The sequence below is a fragment of the Strigops habroptila genome, chromosome 1, assembly GCF_004027225.2.
Source record: "Strigops habroptila isolate Jane chromosome 1, bStrHab1.2.pri, whole genome shotgun sequence".
NCBI lineage: Eukaryota > Metazoa > Chordata > Aves > Psittaciformes > Psittacidae > Strigops > Strigops habroptila.
In genome coordinates this window covers 78,552,313-78,571,251 of record NC_044277.2, presented here as the reverse complement: position 1 = coordinate 78,571,251, position 18,939 = coordinate 78,552,313, and the positions used below count along the sequence as shown (strand labels likewise).

The 18,939-nt window shown below is 36.9% G+C and overlaps 1 protein-coding gene across 3 annotated transcripts in view; it reads left to right on the top strand.

Moving 5' to 3' along the window:
• The window catches only part of CDH12 (cadherin 12), a 228,098-nt gene that overhangs the window by 102,471 nt on the left and 106,688 nt on the right, over nt 1-18,939 (top strand). For 2 of the 3 annotated variants that reach the window (XM_030504737.1, XM_030504743.1), the window contains exon 4: nt 6,583-6,877. The exons of the other annotated variant lie outside the window; for it this stretch is intronic. In XM_030504737.1, coding sequence (XP_030360597.1) covers nt 6,583-6,877 — 295 coding nt within the window. The remainder of the gene's footprint in view (nt 1-6,582; nt 6,878-18,939) is intronic. 3 annotated transcript variants of the gene reach the window in all.

Genomic DNA, 18,939 nt, shown 5'->3' with positions numbered 1-18,939 from the left:
GGAATCATTAGAAAAAGAGTATTTTTATTTAATTCCTCTTGAATAAGAAAGTACTCTAATCTAATTTGGACAGTGTACAAAAGATACTGAAAAAGGCAGAACCCTGTTTTCTATTACTATTTTCTTAAAAAAATAGACAGAAGAATGCCAGTTCTTGGAAGTAGATATTTTACTAAACTTAGGGAAAAAATCCATAGCAATACACCCCTGAGAAAATTAGTCATGGTCTAGTTCAAATAATTATTTTTTTATCCTTGGTATATTTTTTCATTAATATATTTATATTTTTTATTTTCATATATATACATCTTTTAATTGATGTTTTTATTGTTTAAAATTCTCATAGCCCTTAGAAAGCCTAGTTATGGATGGGAGTTTCTTGTGAAAGCCCTGTATAAAGCTGGTAGAAAGACACCCCTTCCTATTGCAAATATTTTTCAGCCTTAAACAAAACAAACCCATTTTTTCCAAATGTCCTTTAAAAAACATCTTTCCCCCCTCCCCCATCTTTTTTTTACCTCATCATTTTTCTGGGGGTGCTGGTTGACAGCTGGCTGAACATGAGCCAGCTTGTGCCCAGGCACCAAGAAGGCCAAGGGCATCCTGGCTTGTATCAGAAATAACGTAGACAGCAGGGCCAGGGCAGTGATGATCTCCCTGTACTTGGCACTGGTGAGGCTGCACCTCAAATTTTGTGTTCAGTTCTGGGCCCCTCACTGCAAGAGAGATACTGAGGTGCTGCAGCAGGTCCAGAAAAGGGCAACAAAGCTGGTCAAGGGTCTAGAGCACAAGTCTGAGGAAGAATGGCTGAGGGAACTGGGAATGTTTAGTCTGGAGAAGAGAAGGCTCAGGGCACACCTTATTGCTCTCTACAACTATCTGAAAGGAGGTTGTAGTGAGGTGAGGATTCGTCTCTTCTTCCAAGTAACAAGCGATAGGATAAGAGGTAATGGCCTCTAGCTGCACCAGGGGAGGTTTAGATTGGATATTAGGAAAAATTTCTTCACAGAGTGATCAGGTATTGGAACAGGCTGCCCTGGAAAGTGGTGGAATCACCATCCCTGGAAGTGTTCAAAAACTGTGTAGATGAGGCCCTCAGTGATATGGTTTAGTTTTGGTCTTGGCAGTTCCTGAGGTAATGGTTGGACTTGATCTTAAAGGTCTTTTCCAACCTAATTGATTCTATGTTTTTGCAGTTGGACTTGATGATCTTAAAGGTCATTTCCAGCCTAAATGATTCTATGACTCTATAATTTTAGTTGCTACTTCTTTTCATATGCTTATTTTGCAGATTGTTGCTCATCTGAACCATTTTGTAGTAGTGTCCTAAGTCCTCCCAACACAGGCTTTAGTCTGCAGTCTTTCCTGATTAATGCATGCTAACTGGCTATTCAGAAGATGACCTAGGTAATCCAAATTTTTAGGATCAAGAAACACTTGCACTGTGTTGTGAGCTGATTTTGCCATGCCCTTAAATGTCATCTGGAAGGGAAAGGGCAGTGTGGGGTATTATGGAGAGGGGAGGAAAGAAAAATATTTGATTAGGTTTGATTAGCAGCAATTGCATTGTGTTTTTATTACTCAATTTCCTGAATTAAAGTCTCTGAAAAACACATCCCCTTTTTATCTGTGAAAATTTTTCAGCTTTTATGTATTTTTCGAGGAAAGGAACAAAAAAGTTTGTATGATTAGAATCTAATTATCAGGTTTTTAGAGGAACTGTGCAGTCTGTGTAGACCATAGAATTCTTGCCAATAGAAAATATGTGTAGAATAAGTGTCTTTTAAAAGGGTGATGTTCCAAATATGTCTTCTTAGGTGGTTAGTATCAAAGGTTTCTCTAGGCTCATTTACACCCTCCTCTTCTGTAATGGGCATCCCTGTTCCAACACACAGGCTTTTTTTAATAGAGGATTGCCAAAACAGCTTTGCTTGCATCTATACTTTCCGTACAACAATGACCTATTTTCTTTTCCTCAGTTCAGGACATCATCCCAGGTTTACAGTCCTAGATAATAGTTGAGTTGACTGGCTAGTCAACTACTGCATTCAAGGAAGGGTTAATATCTTGGAACATTTAGCAATGTTTTCAGTCCAGCTATGCACTGCAATACAGCATTTAAATTGATCTACTACCAATAAATAAATTGAACTGTGGGGTTTTTTTCAGACTTTGAAATTGGCAATGAAATAAGACCTGGAATCTCAGAGTATATCACAGGGTGAATATATCAATTTAGGGATGTTAAACATTCCTTGACATTTAAAACTTTTTTACTTTCTCCTTTTTTTCTTTTTTTTTTTTTTTTTGTAGATATATGAGAAATTCAGAAAGGAAATCAGTCCATAAAACAACTTTTCAAGGTCTATATTGCTGTGAAATTAAGATCACAGCAATCTTAGTGAATGTCATAACCCTTGTTCTTGCATCCTCTGTGAGAGTATAGTGATTACTTCATTTTAAGGCTAGACTATCTCACAATTTGTTAAGTTTCTTCTGCTTCTGATTTCCTTACCTATGTCTGTGAATTTACAAATTTTACTTTCCAAATCATTGTAAATTTAATAATGCAAGTCATCGACATGTTGAAGAAAAGATGAACAGTTGAGGATGAGATGCGTAGCATACTGCGAAGCAAATCAGCACCAAGGAACAAATATTTCTGATCCATACTACTGCCATGTTGAATTTAGCTAGGAGTATACAGCAGTTCTTGAAGTACGTTAACTAATGCATTTCTTGATCTTTTGTGTGGCTTCATACGTAGAATCAAGTCATTTGTACAGATGTATGAATTCTTGAAGTGACATGATGTTTATTACACTGAGTTATCAAAGCATTAAGGTCTTAACTTACTGTTAAAATAGGAATAATCATACTGCTTGTTAGGAATTGGGCATAACTGCCTGAAGAACTGAATAAATAATTTCTTCCAGATGTGCTTGTTACCAACTTTTTCATCCCCTCTGAAGCATACTAGCTTTTAGCTAGTCACAGGCCGAAGCAGATTGCTAGATGCCACGGACTTGTAGACTGACTCAGTCTGGCATCTGGTATTGTATACGATTCAAAAACCCTGCCATAATTTCTACATAAATTTATGCAATGTTTTTCACAAGTCTCCATATCATTATTCATACTTCATTTTTTTATCAGTCATTTCCTTTGCCATATGTGTTATTATTTGCACACATTAGCAAGAATTATGGGATGATATTTCTTTATCTGCCATCATAAAAAAATATTCATCATTTCCTGAACAAACAGAGTTTGCTGCAAGAAATCACTAATTTTGCACTTGGGGCAGATTTGCCCAAAGATCCGACACGGAACTCTTTGTTACTTTGGTAGTAAGAATTAACAGTGCAGATTTTAACAAAAAGTCAAAATGAATCCATTGCATTTCCAAACCTTTCTGGTATTTTTAATATTTAGGATTTCTGGAGAAAACATAACAGTAAGAAAAATCCATGTGAATACAATCATTTGTACCACCCTCTTGCAGGAAATTCAAGTAATTCTGAAGTGTAAACACACTGTGGGGGAGGTAAGATTTGAGAACCTTTTCTATTGCCCTGTAGTTTTACTCAAATCACAGAGGAGCAAGGATTAGAAAATAAGTAAAAGCACAAAGGAGAAATAGGCCACAAACCCAAAACTATTGCTGGATACTTTGTCAGAAAAAATACTCTCTCACGAATCTCCTGTACGTTTTTCAGCACAAAAAAAAAAAAAAAAGGGAAAAAAAAGAAAAAGTCTTTTCTTCCAGTACAATGCAGCTTGTAACAAATGAATCAGAGATTCACTGGGAAGCACTTTTTCTTTAGCCTAAACTGCCTTCTGGAAAATTTCAGGCATTGAAATTCCGGATAATTTTCTAGTGTTGTGCAAGTCGAACCAATGCTAGGTCCTTGCTCTCCATCCTTGCATCTGAATGTCAGTATTGTGTGCCTTTTATTGTTGGAGAATTTAGTTATTTTAAATTAAATCAATCAGATGTTCCCCTACAGTAATTAGACACTTTGTAATGTTGAATTGCCCCACAAATTACAAGGCTCAATGTGGGTTACAAATAAGCATGCATTTGCCCATTGTCCAGCAACTGCATCTAAGAAGCCTGTATCGAAATCAGCAGATTAGCATGATTTGAGGAATGAGTACAATGTGACAGATCCCTACTAATGCAAAGGAATATAACTCTGCTTAAATCAATAGAATGGTTCCTAGGTTATACTAGCTGAGTGATATTTGTGAAGCATAGGAAATACATGTATAACTGCGGAATTGATAATGCTGCCAGTTATAAAGCTTTTTTGCTCAAATACATTTGAAAAAAGCTATGCTTGTTCTTGTCTCTGTATTTCACTCTGCCTTTGTGTTAGGATCCCATGTTTTGCTTCTTTCTTGTTATACTTTTACCTTTTTCTTCAAGTAGGGCAAACAACTATAATTATTTCTCTCTAGTATAATCCAAGTGCTCAGGTAACACATGCAATGCAGCCTGACTTTTTACTAGTTGAACATAAAACCTTCAGCTGGCAATCAGAAAGACACTCAACCATCTCAAGTTTAATGCCAAATCTGATGACAGGAGGTGGAAGTGCAGACAATATTCTTGGGAAGCTTCCCTGTTTACAAATCCTTGCTTTGAAACCACATTGTTTTGCTCTTTGATATTCTTACTTGCAGGAGTATGGAACAAGGTAGACTTCACAATAAAGCCCAACATATTTTATGTAATACAAGGATACTAGCAAGAAAATGGTGTGGCTCTCCCTATAAATCTCTAAGATTTTTTCTTTGAGCTTTCTTATCATCATAATTTTGATTTTTTTTTTCCCACTTCATGTGTGTCTGTATGCTTCTATATGATAATGGAAGGAAAATACTATTTTAACTGAGCAAGGTATAATGAAACAGCAGGAAGCTTGTGAGACACTTAAAATGATGAGGAAGAAATACACATTAAGTATCTTAGGATGCATTATCTTTTCATTCTGCAAGCAAGGAAATATTTAACACCTGAGAAGCAAAATGCTGTACTTTGGACTGGAGAGGTAATTTAAAATTGCATGCAGGGGGCAGCTAGATGAAAGATCAGAATCTAGTGTATTCACTGAGACGGAAAGATAAGATCAAAAAGTAGACAAAAAGAAGAGACTGTATTCATGTTTGCCCTGTCCCAGAAACCATGACCTCTTCCACAGTCACAAAGATCTATTTCCAATTTCAAGGCAATAGCTATAAATGTTAATAATTGCCTTTACCTCTTTCTCTGTAGCTTAGCTTCTTGCCCCATTACCAAAACCATTTAGTTTCTCAGTAATTCATTTTCTACATAATCTCTTTTCATGTCCTATGTTTCCTCTATTATGTTTCACCTTGGGCAGTACATCATGTAAATAAAGCCTATATCCATAATCACTTTACTGTACTGCTTAGGGGAATTCACTCTCGAAAACTCCATTCCAACCTCTGTCTGTAATAGTAGATCTCTCTGGTCCTCTTTAGATGGGACAAGCAGGCAAATATTTTAAAAGCTATTTCAGCATCAGTGATGTAGCCTTGAGTATCTACTCAAAACTCTCAGATATATTTAAAAGGTGAGCATGAAAGAGATAAAGGCACCTGAGAAAGAAGTTCATCATACTGTATTTCGATTTCAAAAAATCCTTCATCTGAAATAGTGTTTAAGGCCACATTATAGTGGTATAGACACTGATCAAATGGACAAAAAACATCCAAGAACTCATATTCAAGTATTTTTTCAACTTAGAAATAGAGATTTAACATACTAGTAGCCTGAAAGATGTGTATATTGGTATTTGAGACAGAAATAATTGAGGTAAGGCAGAATGACTGAGTTCTGTATTCTTCCAATGAGCAAAAGAAGTCCTAGTTTCACATTATCTGCCATGTAACTGTCTCTGAAAGGACAGAAACAAATATTTGGACATAATATAAACAAAGGACAGATCAAATATTTGTGTGAGAGGTAGTATTTTTAGTTCTGTTTAGCATTTACTGTAATTAAGAAGTGTATATTGTCTTTTTTAAACCAGGTTTTACTTTGAGATTGAGTTTAGGATTCTGTCAAGCTCTTGTTTATGAAATGAAAATTGGATACTTCCTTTCTACTTCATTGAAAGCCAAAAGCCTGTGAAAGCTTTTGGCAGTCTCCCATGTCACCTCATGTTTGTTCAATGTGGTTACTGGTGTTTTTCCATCCTTGGTCTTAAATATCAGTTTATAACAAATCCAAAGCCCTGCTTCACTGCAGTTTTATTAGTGAACAGTATTCATGGGAGAAAGTAGGTAAAATTTTGAAACGCTGTGCATGCTGGGTACTTGATGGGGGTAAAAATATTAGATAACATGCTACCCAAATGTTTTCATGCACTTAGAGGTAGTTAAGGACTACTTATGAAATTGCTTCTTTTATTACAGAAGAGAAAAAAAAAAAAAAAAACCAATCATTTTCTTCCAGCCTAGAAAAAGACATTAATGTTCTTTTCCTATTTTTTTTTTTTTGTTTTCTTTTGTTTGTTTTGTTTTGTTTTCTTTTTTTCTTTTGTTCTCAAGCTTCATTCTGACTTGGACAAGGGAGTGGGCACTGTAAAATATACGCTTTCAGGAGATGGTGCTGGCACTGTTTTTACCATTGATGAGACCACAGGAGACATTCATGCCATAAGGAGCCTAGATCGAGAAGAAAAACCTTTCTACACACTCCGGGCTCAGGCTGTGGATGTTGACACCAAGAAACCACTAGAGCCGGAATCAGAATTCATTATCAAAGTGCAGGACATTAATGATAATGAGCCAAAGTTTCTGGATGGGCCTTATGTTGCCAGTGTCCCAGAAATGTCTCCAGTGGGTAAGTAAGAAGCTTTAAACACTTGATAACTAATTGCATGTTACTTAAGTATCTCAATGTGCATTTCCTGCTGAGAAAAGAAAGAGAAGGCTGAAATGGAAATATAACTTCTAAAACTTATTATTCAAAATGTCTCACTCTGTGCTTAGAAATATACAGGTTACAGTTTTGGTTTAGCTTTATTTGTTTATTTAGAAACTCATTCTCTTGCCTGTGACTAAATCTCTGAGAACAGAAGAAAAATATATGTATATTCAAGGCAGGTATTCTAATGTCCAGGGGTTCTATGTACCCCTCATATATTATTTCACATGATGAAGTGTTTCCCTCTCTTCCTATTTTATGTTAACTGTTTGCTGTACAGACTTAGATTGTATAACAGCCTCTTGCCACTTATTGTTCTTGCCTTCTCATGGCTATAAAATTCCTACAGCACTTGCATGATCCCTTAATTATAAGTTAGGGGACAATTCTTTATGAAGTCCTGCTACGCTGTGCGTGCTGAAAGTAACAATTTCCCTCACCTGGCCCTCCACAATGCAAGAACAGGACAGAGAGGCTCAGCAAGACTAGCTCAAGGTCTTAAAAACCTAATGTCCAAGAAAATACTGAGTGCATTGGATTCTTAAGCTGAAAAAAAAAAAAAAAAGAGAGAGAAGACTGACTGGAAACATGTAAGTTTTCAAAAAGCTGGTGTACAGGGTAGAGAACCATTTTATGTCCAAAGAAAGGTGAACTCTAGTAAAGATACTGAAGCACTGGAATAGGTTTTTGTTTGAAGAATTTTCACAACATGATAGACATTTGCCAGTAAAGTCATAAAGAGCATTGATCCCGCTTTGGAGCAGGAGAATAGACTAAATGGGCCCTTTGGGTCTCTGCCTGATGGCTGATTCTGCAGTGGTCCTGAGCAGCGTGTTTGCAACACAAGCACACTGCTTGTATCCTGCTGCCAGATGGCATGTTGGGCTTCCCTGCGGGCACCAGAAATTAATTCATTCTTGGCTGGGAGGTCTTTAACTTCCCAGTGCTAGTTTCAGCTTATTGCCATTTTCTCTCCTAAGCTATCTTTTCCCAGAACTTCACAAGTCAGTACTAGTCATTTAATACTCCCTGTAGTTGCTAACAGTTTTGGAAGTTTTCTGGCTCTGAAATATGAAGAGGGATCCTGTTGCCCTTTCAGCTATGCAGCTCACATGGTGATGTTTTGAAAGACAATCCAGGAGGCAACTAGCTACCTACAAAAGTTGCTATATGGAATTAATGAGGTAGTATTTTCGATTTTGTGATAAAGAGTGGTAGAATGTGGTAAAATGTGATATGAGGAGATATGTAGAGATGATCTTGTTAATCTCATAGAAGTATAGAGAAGAGTTCGTTATAGTCAGCCACAGAGGTCCATCTATAAATTCATTATTTAGGTGCGCTACTGTTGTTACCCCTGTAGAGATGCCTAGTAATATTACTTACAGTTGTGTTATTTATAGATGGAAAACATTTGTTATATTTTCAAGTCTGTCTGTGGCAGGTTCAGAATATAATTTTCCCAACAGTGAATGTATATTTAGTTGTGAAATTGTTTTAAAGACAGAGAAATCAGAGAGAAATGAGCAAAATAAATATGTGTGTGCAGTAGCAGAAAAAATGCTAACAGCAGTTTTATTTCATGGGAAACTCTCTTCAAGGTGTGCCATGCATTGTGGCTTTTACATCAACTGGGAGTTGCATGACTAAATGAAATGCAACTGAGTATGCGGTGTCATGCACATGTTTTAAAAGAAATGCTTTTCTGTTTGTTCTGCTTTGGAAAAACAGCAGTAGATGCCATGGCAAAAATACATCCTCTGGATCTTCACTTTATTCAGTCACATTCACTATCTATAGAAGATTTATTCGTAACAGTTTTTATCTTCCTATATAGGAAAAATAAAAGATGGACGAAAATTAATCCAAAAAGTCAAGGCAAGGAAATAGTGCCCTAAATGGAGGCCTAAATTCCAATTAGTGGTTACTAAAGACAATAAAAAATTTTGCTTTTGGTTTACTTGCAGCAAAAATATCCAGAAATGCCTTCTGTTGCCTGCAGTGTGCCAGGAAATTGTGCCTTCTCTAATGTAGGTCTCTCCACTTTCTTACTCTCTCTTATCTATGCTTTTGCTACCTTATGTAAGCACAGATTTCTCAGAGGATCTAAAACTACTGTTCCCTATCATCAACCATTTAGTTGCACCTATAGAGATGCCTAGACCTCCCACTGCCTGAGGCTGACATTGAAAATCACTTTGATTTTTTAGCTGGTGCAGCATATGGTTGCCTTGGCTTAGGCAAAAACCCTGATAAACTTTTCCTCTCATCTATTTTTTTACATTTTCATTTTCTAGTTGCCACTTTTCAATTCCCAAATGTCTTAAGCTTCACTTCCTATGTTTTTGCAACAGTATTTATCATGAACTGCACTCGTTCACACTGTTGCCGCTGTGGGAAATGCACCAGAACATGACTTTTTTCCCCCTTACTAGTTATTTCGATAAGCCTGAGTAGCCTCTCTGACTAGTGACTTGCTGTCTTTTATTGTTGCATGATACATACAAAGGTTTACTCAGTTTGGTAGTTTATTCTAAGGCTATTAGCAATAAGGTGCAAAATTTGAGTACCAGAGTTCATGTTGAAAGGTGACTAGAGGGGCAGAGAAGTAGCTAATGAAGTCCTGAAGACTTAACACCCAGTGTAAACACACGGTATATGTTTCATTTGGAATAAAGTGAAATAAAGCGAATTGTATAAAAAACACTTGAGGCACCACCATAAGAGAGGATTACATAGGGCTGGGAGGTCTTGGGAAGAAAAGTGTCCTTCAGACCCGTACACACATTTTAGAAATTTTCATGGCTGTACTATTCTTGGTTTTATAATATCTCTGGCTGCCTTCGAATTGCAGTTGCTGAAGCTTTGGTGGCTGAAAAAATGCCATAGCATTCATCTGCAGATTCTGAGTTCCAGTCACAGAGTTATAATAAAACTGTGTGTCAACTTTATTCTGGACTTTGGTGATTTTTTTACTGGAAAAGGTACAAAAAGATGGAAGTTTCAATATCTAACTCTCTGCACATAGATACAATTTACACATATCTGTCATATCCAAGGTTTTAATGTAGATTTTCTAAGAACTTTGTTGCATTATTTTCCATGCATATTTTAGGTGAAAATTTATTTTTTCCATTGCAATTCACTTTGCGGTTATATTGAAGTTACTTCTACAAGTTTCTGTACACTGGGGTTTGTTTGGTTTTCCGTTTAATCAGTACCACTCTTTAAAAAAGATGATGGTAGTGCATGTCTTAGATTTTTCTCAAGAAAAGATAATTTTAGGATTGCCATTTTTACTTGGTGGTGCATTCCTTGCTGGGACCCAAATTCCTTCATATGTTTTTTACTAAGAATAAAGTGTTAGCAGGACATGTACTGTTCTGTAGCCCACTACAAACTAGGACACCTACCTGTTTTATGCCAAAGGCTTGAATGGCCAGCTAGCCTTGCTCCTTCCATACATGCACTGTAATCTGCTCATGTATGATGGAGAGGACAGTCAATCACAGATATAAACAAAAAAGATCTTCTCTTGAGAAGCCCCTTGGTTACCAACTGGTGTAACATGCAGGCTACTGGACCCATCTATGATTCCCATTATTTCTGATACTTTCCAAGTGCACGTAGTTTCTGTATTGGGTATTGGTACCTCCAAAGTTGACAGTGTATTGCTCGTGTAACAAATAGGTGCAGAATACTTAACGGTGGTAACTATGTGGGAAAAGCCAGCGATGTGAAATTCCCTGCAGAGAAACTCAGCAGATGGAGTCCGATTACAACATAGAACTAATATTTTAATAACAGAGATTGCTATGCTATTATCCTGTGCCTAGTAAGAGACTTGTAAAACCTTAAGGGCTGGACTCCTAATATATTTTTTCTGATACTGGATTGGATTTATCAATACTTTTATTTGAAAATGTTGCCTTGATTTAATAAGATTTCCAAAATGTAGAACAAACCAGAAATGGAAATTTATGTATGAGGACTGAAAAGGGAGCTATAATTTCTCCATTTGTAGGTTAATATTAGCAAAATATGTTGTCCTTAAGTATAGTTTAATCAATGGTGTTGCTTCTGGCAGCTGTGCCAGCTTCTGTTGCAGTATAGTTCCTGTAAGCATGCAAATACGTATCATGAGTTTAAACCAAGGTTACCTCCTTATTAAAACTGTCAGTCCAAATGACTGAGAGTAAGGCCATACCAGCATTAAACACACATTCAAGGAAAGATATTATTATTTATTTTTATATATTTATACATAAAAATATGCACAGAAATTAATCTGCATTTCTCATTAATTTTTTTCACTGATTATGCTGATTTTAATTGATCATATGTGTCACACGTGACAAATTTGTAACTTCTACTGTCAGTCTCCTAATTATTTTCTAAGGTCTTTCCATTATTCCTCTATGGTTGTACACAGAGCAACTAAGACTGTACTAAACCCCTCAACTTCATAACATATAGATTCCATATGTTCGTTTCTAGGTAATTTCATTTCATACCTTTTCCACTAGATTAACTCTTCATTGCTGAGGGGGGCTCTACAAATTCCAGACCACAATGGCAATTATTCTGCCTTTTTGGTTATTAATTAACGAATAATGGAAGATGTTCACATTAAATGGCTGTATTAGGCTTGAATATTCTGTTTGAAACTGCCTCAGTTGTAACACTACATTGTAACACTGCATTGTAACACTAAAATGGTCAATAATACTGGAAGGTTGATATCAGGTTATTTTTACGGGGTATCCTCTGTGGTGCAAGGCAGCTACTTGAAGAGTGTTATGGATTTGCTTCTCATGGTAGTGACAGCTTAAAAATAGTCTCTATAAATTTTATGGCAGTTTTCCTTCTGAAGTGAATACTTAATTGGTTTATACTTAGACATTGGCTTATATTTAACCACTGTCAAAGGCTTATATATATACATTCACAAATGGAACTTATATTTAGTATATACATCTGTGTTGTTTTATGTGAAAGGATTACGACGTGTAGAAAACTAACTTGATGAACTGGTGGGTAGGAACCTGCGCTCTGGTGAGGCATAGCTCAGTACCCTGTGCCTGAGTTTAGCCTGAAGCTTAAACTGAGCAGAGCCTAGGGAAAGAACTATAAGGTATTGGAGCAAATACTGAGTGATCCTTCACTTGATATAGAATCCTAGCTTTTGGCAATATATTTTTAAGGACTTCCAAAAGTGTACCCAGGCTGTTGTAGAAGATATTGCTTTGGCAAACTGTAGAAGCCAGAGACATTTTTGAATGGCATTACACACACTCATGGAGAGATAGCTGGCATTATAATCTGCCAGCCCCTGTCCGCAGTCCCTCCAGCTCCACCCTGGACTCCATGCTTTTCTCTGGTGTTATCGAGTCCTTAAAGAAAATGATGGGAATAAATGTCATATTGCATATACAAATATCTTGAATATTCTTGTTTATTCTCTTTAACTTGTCTCATAAATCCCATCAATCATTTTCCCTTTTTAGTCCGCTGTTGATCATTGAGATGAAAACTTTGGAGAATTTTTCACAATGATCACAAGATGAAGAATTAATAGGTAACTGAGCTACTACCCACCTCTGTGAAAGTACTGATAAGGTGGTTTTTTTCCATGCCTCTTACTTTGTATTCCTCAGTGTGAAATCCCCTATCCTCAGTTACTTGTTACGTTAAAATTCCACTGCAACATGCTGCAGTCAAGCTTTCATTTTGTCAGGCTGTCAACTGCTTATATACTCTCTTTCACTGGCAACCTAGGAGTTCAGATCCAAGCAAGATGCCAGTGGCAGCCCCCCTCTCATGTAAAGACTGGCACTTTATTCCTACCATTTGATTTCTATTTTTATTTGGATATTATAATAGAAAAGGCTGTTCTCTCTTAATCTATCTTTTTTCTTTTTTTGTAAAGCCTTTGCTTAGAAGCCTTGATGAAAGCTTTCTGGAAATTTAGATACTGTTAATCTGTGCAAGTAATCTAGACCTGTATGCTTACTGATTCACCCAATAGTTTTAACAGGCTTTGTAAAGAGTGGCTTCCCTTCACAAAATTGTACTGATTCCCCCCTTACAGGGTCGTATCCACATGCCCTCTAATTTAGTACTTTATTACAGTGTACAAATTCATCCATTGCCTGGATCACACCTGGTGCGCTAGGTAATACAGATCACTTTTCAAAAAAATTCATGTTCCATCACTGTCTTTCAGTTCTCTGTCTTGTGGCTATGTTAGATGGCACTTTACCCTTCATAGTTTCAGCGGTTTCTCACTTAGAACTGCTTTATTAATTACAGATCTTGTCTTTTGGAGTTGTTTTTTTTAATTGTGGAAAAAAAAATCAGCAAACAACTAAACCATCTACTGTACTCATCATCCAACTAAGTTTTATATCCAGTGTAAAGAAAGGTGAGTTTTAAGGAAGGAGCAGAAGGAAAGACAGTTTATGGCAGCTTAGCCTTTGTTAAAGAGGTTTTTACCACGTATATGGGGCATTGCACAAAAAATTAAAAAAAAGAAAAAGGGGGAAAAATGAACACTGAGATGTAGAGAGAAAATTACAATTGGGAGGTAAAAGCTTTTGAAACAAAACTGTTTCTTGACATTATGATAGATCACTAGGCAACCTAGGCAGTTTTGACTACTGTGAAAAACCTTACAGACAAAACCCTTTAAGATCAAAAGGGAGGAAGAAAAAATTCAGAGATTCAAGGCTAGCTTGGTTAAAGGATTGTGGCTATTGTCATACTCACTGTGAGTTTCATTTCTTACACCCTGGCTGCTGGAAATTGTCAGCAAAACAAGGAAATCTGGCACATACTGTTATCTGGGAGAATCTGCATAAAATGAAAGCTGTGACAGACAAGCCCCTACAAACAGGCATAGAGCAAAATGTCTGAGAAGCTTTTACTGTTAAAAAGGCAAGATGCTGAATAACTGTTTTCTGTCTGTGAAAGCAGCTAGCAGAAATGTCAGTATTCTGCTCTAATATCAGTATTAGTGCAGAATTCATGCAAAGTATTTGAGTCTTACTTCATGTATATCCAAGCCTACTTTATTGTGTTTAACTGGAAGTGGGCAAAGTTAAAATCCACCATGTCACGGCAGATAAAGCCATTATGTTCCTACCTACATGCTGACTTTACTTCAGCTCAGTAGTTTATATCAAATAACATTTTATATTTCATCACAACCAGTTCTTTTGATGCAGATCCCTCTGTTAGGTTAACCAACCAATTCTTTCATTATTAAAATTAATTTAACTTAATTTTATTATTAAAATTAAGTTATTTTTGCTTTAAATGTATATGCTAGTAATTTTAATTGTGCTATTAGTTCTTTTAGTATATAAGGAGAAGCTTTGCAATTATTAGTACAGTCTTGTGGTTTGCATAATCATCTTTAATTTTAAGATATATTGCATTAGAGTTGTTGGGATAATGTGTTATTTTATTGTCGATGGTACTATTTCTGAAGGAAAGGTATTGGCATGTTTTTGTGTAGTATTGAGAGATGTAAGAATTGTTTTTATACAGGCATATAGCACTCTGATCATAAAACATGTTGTATTGATAGTTGTTTTAGTAGCCACTGATCAGCTGTAAATGTTAAAAATTAACAAGAAGTTGCTTTTTCCTTACCACAAAATGACTCTGAACATTAAATATCTTTTCAGCAAGAGCTGTTCATTTGGCCACCAAGTGGTTTTAAACAGTAAACATATTTTAAAAGTATTACTGTTCTCAGCCACTGTGTGACTGTAAACATTAAATATGTTTTATAAAAGCTGCTTTTCAAGCTACTGCCTGCATGCCTATGAACATCATTTTCTTTAAAGTTGCTTTCCAGCCACCGAGCTATTTTTTTCTTATAAGCTCAGTTCTATTTATAATTTTTCACGAAAAAAACAAGTGCAAGGTTTCACTGGCACAAGGCAGCTCTTCATTTATGGCAAGTAATCATGTACTGGCCATCTTCTCATAAAGACACTGCAGGTAATGAGAACAAGCCAAAATTTAAATGGATTTTTATGGATATTTTGCATGGACAGGCTGTGCGTATCTAGTGTTCTTCTCCCTCATTTTTGTGTATAACTCTGCAGTAAAACAAAATTATAAAAGCGGGCATGAGTGATATTCTGTACTAAGATAACTGGTGTAAGAAATCAGTCACTCTGTGAATCAATCAAGTCATCATCAGCCCTAGAGGAGGACAAAACAGAAGGCAAAATAGTCTCAAGATTGCTAAGCAAATGGGAGTCACTAAACCAAATATGATTAAGGGCTTTAATTCTGTGTGCAGAAATAACTCCATGTGGCAAATTAGATGTAATCCTGGGAAGGCCTGGGGTGATAAGTGTTCATGAGAATCTGGCTTAACAAGAACTAAGAGAAAAAAATCACTGATCACAAATATTTTGTTAAGGACAAATTATTCTCCATTTAGAGAATCCCATAAGGCTTAAAGTCTACAGAAAAGACACTGCAGATAAAAATAATACCTTAGAAGAAGAAAATCTACATAAAACAGAGGTCTAAAAATATCTGCAGAATGAGGCAAAGCATATACTAGAGTATCTTTAAATGACATGTCAGCCAATTAGTAGGTCAATCTCCCTGTCAACCTTGGATTTAATGAATCCTGGATAATGTTTCTCCTTGTTTGTAGTAAGGAGCAGCACGAATGGGCAATCAGCCCAATGTCTATACTATACACTGTATATTTTTTCTAACTAAGGAACCATTAAAGATCTTGTGGGAACATGAGCCTGCTGTCCCTCCTCTCCATCCTTTGATCAACCAGGGACCCAACAGAGCTGGTTGAAACCTTTCCACAAGAGCCATTTTTGCCAAGTTTCTGTAGAACTGAAAGATGCAAATATGTAATTCTGTCAAAACTTTTTATGCAAAACCAGATGGCTGCTTGGTGAGTCATCCCCCAAGTTAGCTGGTGACTGGCTAATTATAAACAGGTGGTTCCCAAATTAGTAGAGGAGCATTCTTTATATCAACCTGACAAGCCAAGCACTGGCTGGGTGGGAACCCATAGGCCAGGTTCTGGAGCTGGGAACCTGGTGGGTTTGTCTGTTCCCTGATTTCTCTGTTGTGCAGTTGATGGCAAGGCAGGTTGCTATGCTGCCTAGACAAGCTAGTCAGCCGCAAGCTAAACAGGTCATAACTAAGTAGGAAGAAGACCAATGGAAATGAAGCAAACTGTCCTCTTTGCTAAAAACTCGGCAGTGTCAATATTATTTTCTGAAGTGTGCAAATATTTTTTATTTCTTTTTCTGCAGTGAAGCAGGATGAAGTGAAAGGCAAAACTATTTGAAATATCCCAGTAAAGCAGAATTCCACAGTACAGACGTCCTTCCTTGCCAGTTATGCCTAGGCACCTTTTGTGCAAAAGACAGCAGTAAAAGTTAAATCATTGAGGGTTATAGAGGTGAAGACTGGAAATAGAGGGTGTGCTGATTTCAGGCAGGTGTGAAAGAATGATAGCAGATGAAGAGGAAAAGCTTTAGAGAGTGTTCAGATTTCATTTCAGGAGCTACTAGAGAGAAATGTAACACCTTTAATACTGTCTTGTACTTGATTTAGATTGACACTGCTAAAGAGACTGCTATTGTTTCTATTAACAAACCTCTGGACCATCCTTTTATTTTCATAAGAAGCTTAAAGGATATTAATGAATAAATACATGAAACTCAAGCTATGAGTATTCCTATGGAGCAACCTTGAAGAAGGAGGGAAACAGTATACAGCAGCCAAGGGGACCTCCAGCAAGGTCTGCCTGACACACCGTACCAGTCAGTGATAGAGAATGTTGTTGCAAATTACAGGGGTGTAGTTTCAACTAACCATTTGCATCTTGGTAAATTGTTGTTCACAGCTGATGATTTTCACTAGAAATAGTTTGTTGGCTGCTACATATCCCACTGAGATTGGCACAGTGTTTTGGGATAGAGATTCTAACTGCTAAAGGATAATACGAATCCCAAATCAGTAACAACCAGGTCAGGAAATCTACAGCTAGAGAGTATCTCCTCAATCATGTCCTTCATCTTCCATCTATGTTTATCACTGTTAGTACAGCAAGCATCAATTTTACCGTTTGTTCTGATCTAAAGGACTATCCTAACTTATCTGAAATATAATTATGTAGCTAGGATTCCCATAGTGTAGAAACATCACCTTAGAAGCCTGTCTATCCTCCTGTCTCTGTAAATGGCCAGAAGTAGAGGCTAGGAGAAAGTTAAATACACATTTAGGGAGATTATCATGTCACAGTCTATTTGGGAGTAGGTTTTATCCAAGCATGATTTACTTATTTATTTTCTAACTCTATTAAAAAGGATTGTTGTTTGGGTTCACAGGCATAACAAATACTTCTCTAATCCCCATTTTGTTAGGTCCAGTGACTGTACATTCCCTAAATTGATCATGTCATTCTACAAAGCATTTCCTTTTCCTATTTTTAACATTTTTATTTTCTTTTAATTTCAGTCTGGAAAATAAAAGATTAATAGGAACAGATTATTTGGCTTTGGTATAGTCCTAACTACATCTCTAGCATGCCACATCTTTCTGTCTTATTTCTAAATTAAACAGATGAAGTATTTAAAGTTCTATGTCGAAAACTTTACATGTCTCAACCACTTCCACTGCTTGCCTCTGAGCCCCCTTTACATCTGCTGTCTTTTTAGTGATAGGGCAACAGTAATCAATATTTTCAACAGTCTTGAGAGAATTCAGGTAAGAAAGATGCCTGAAGGGCAGGTTCAAGTGCTCAAGCCTGCAATTTATGGTTTTGCAAGAGATGATGTAGACACAGATGCTCAAATTATCAGCCCCATTTGCTACTTCTCTGGTTCAGTAGCTCCAAATTAATCCACATTTTCTTGCTGCTTTCATTCCATATCACCTCATGCCTGAACACAAACCAAACCCTGTCAGTTTCCAGCAGATGTTTGATAGTACTGGAATCCTTTCATGGCTCTTGTATGTGATTCTGAATGAATCCTCTGTTCACAGATTTTAAGTCCTAAACCAATATTAATCACTGAGCATAATCCAGTGAGACATAGCGCCTTGCTGTTCATACAGTGGATGATCCTGTGTGCCTTCAGAAGATCATCCATTTGCTAAATCTTCCCCTGGTTGAGTAGAAAAATTAGCTTTACTATAATATATTAAAGAACTGTGTTTGATAGTTTTATTTGTAATACTGGTGAGGGAATAAGGATGGGAACTGTTAACATTTGTGGAGGAGGTGGCAGTGGCTGAACATATGTAAATTGCTGCTTTTATTTGCCACAACCAGATTCAAACACTGGTGTACTAGGAATTACTCCAACATAAAATGTTGGATAATCACTTCTTATATGAGCTTTTCTTTGTAAAAAATAAACAAAAACAAATTCTAGCTTTTCCTTCTGAAGAAAATCTTTCATAAATGACCTGAAAGGCACCCAGATGTCATGCTGCCTGCCTGAATCAAAAGATGGCAGCAAGGCAGCAGCTTCTTAAATTCCAAAATCCATATGAAGCTTGTAATTGAACTGGCAAGTTGTAAAGAAGGAATTCTTTCTGTCCTGGGTTCAGCTATAGCAGTCATTTTTCTCCTTCTTAGTAGCTGGTGCAGTGCTGTGTTTTTTAACTTTCAGCCTGGGAACAACGCTGATAACACTGATGTTTTTAGTTGTTGCTAAGTAATGTTTATTCCAACCAAGGGCTTTCTCAGTCTCATGCTTTGCCAGGGAGGAGGGGAAGCCGGGAGGAAGCAGAGACAGGACACCTGACCCAAACTAGCCAAAGGGGTATTCCATACCAAAGCACGTCATGCCCAGTATATAAACCGGGGGGAGTTACCCGGAAGGCCCAGATCACTGCTCGGGTCGGGCTGGGTATCGGTCGGCGGGTGGTGAGCAATTGTATCCTCTCCCCTTGTTATTTCACTACTCATT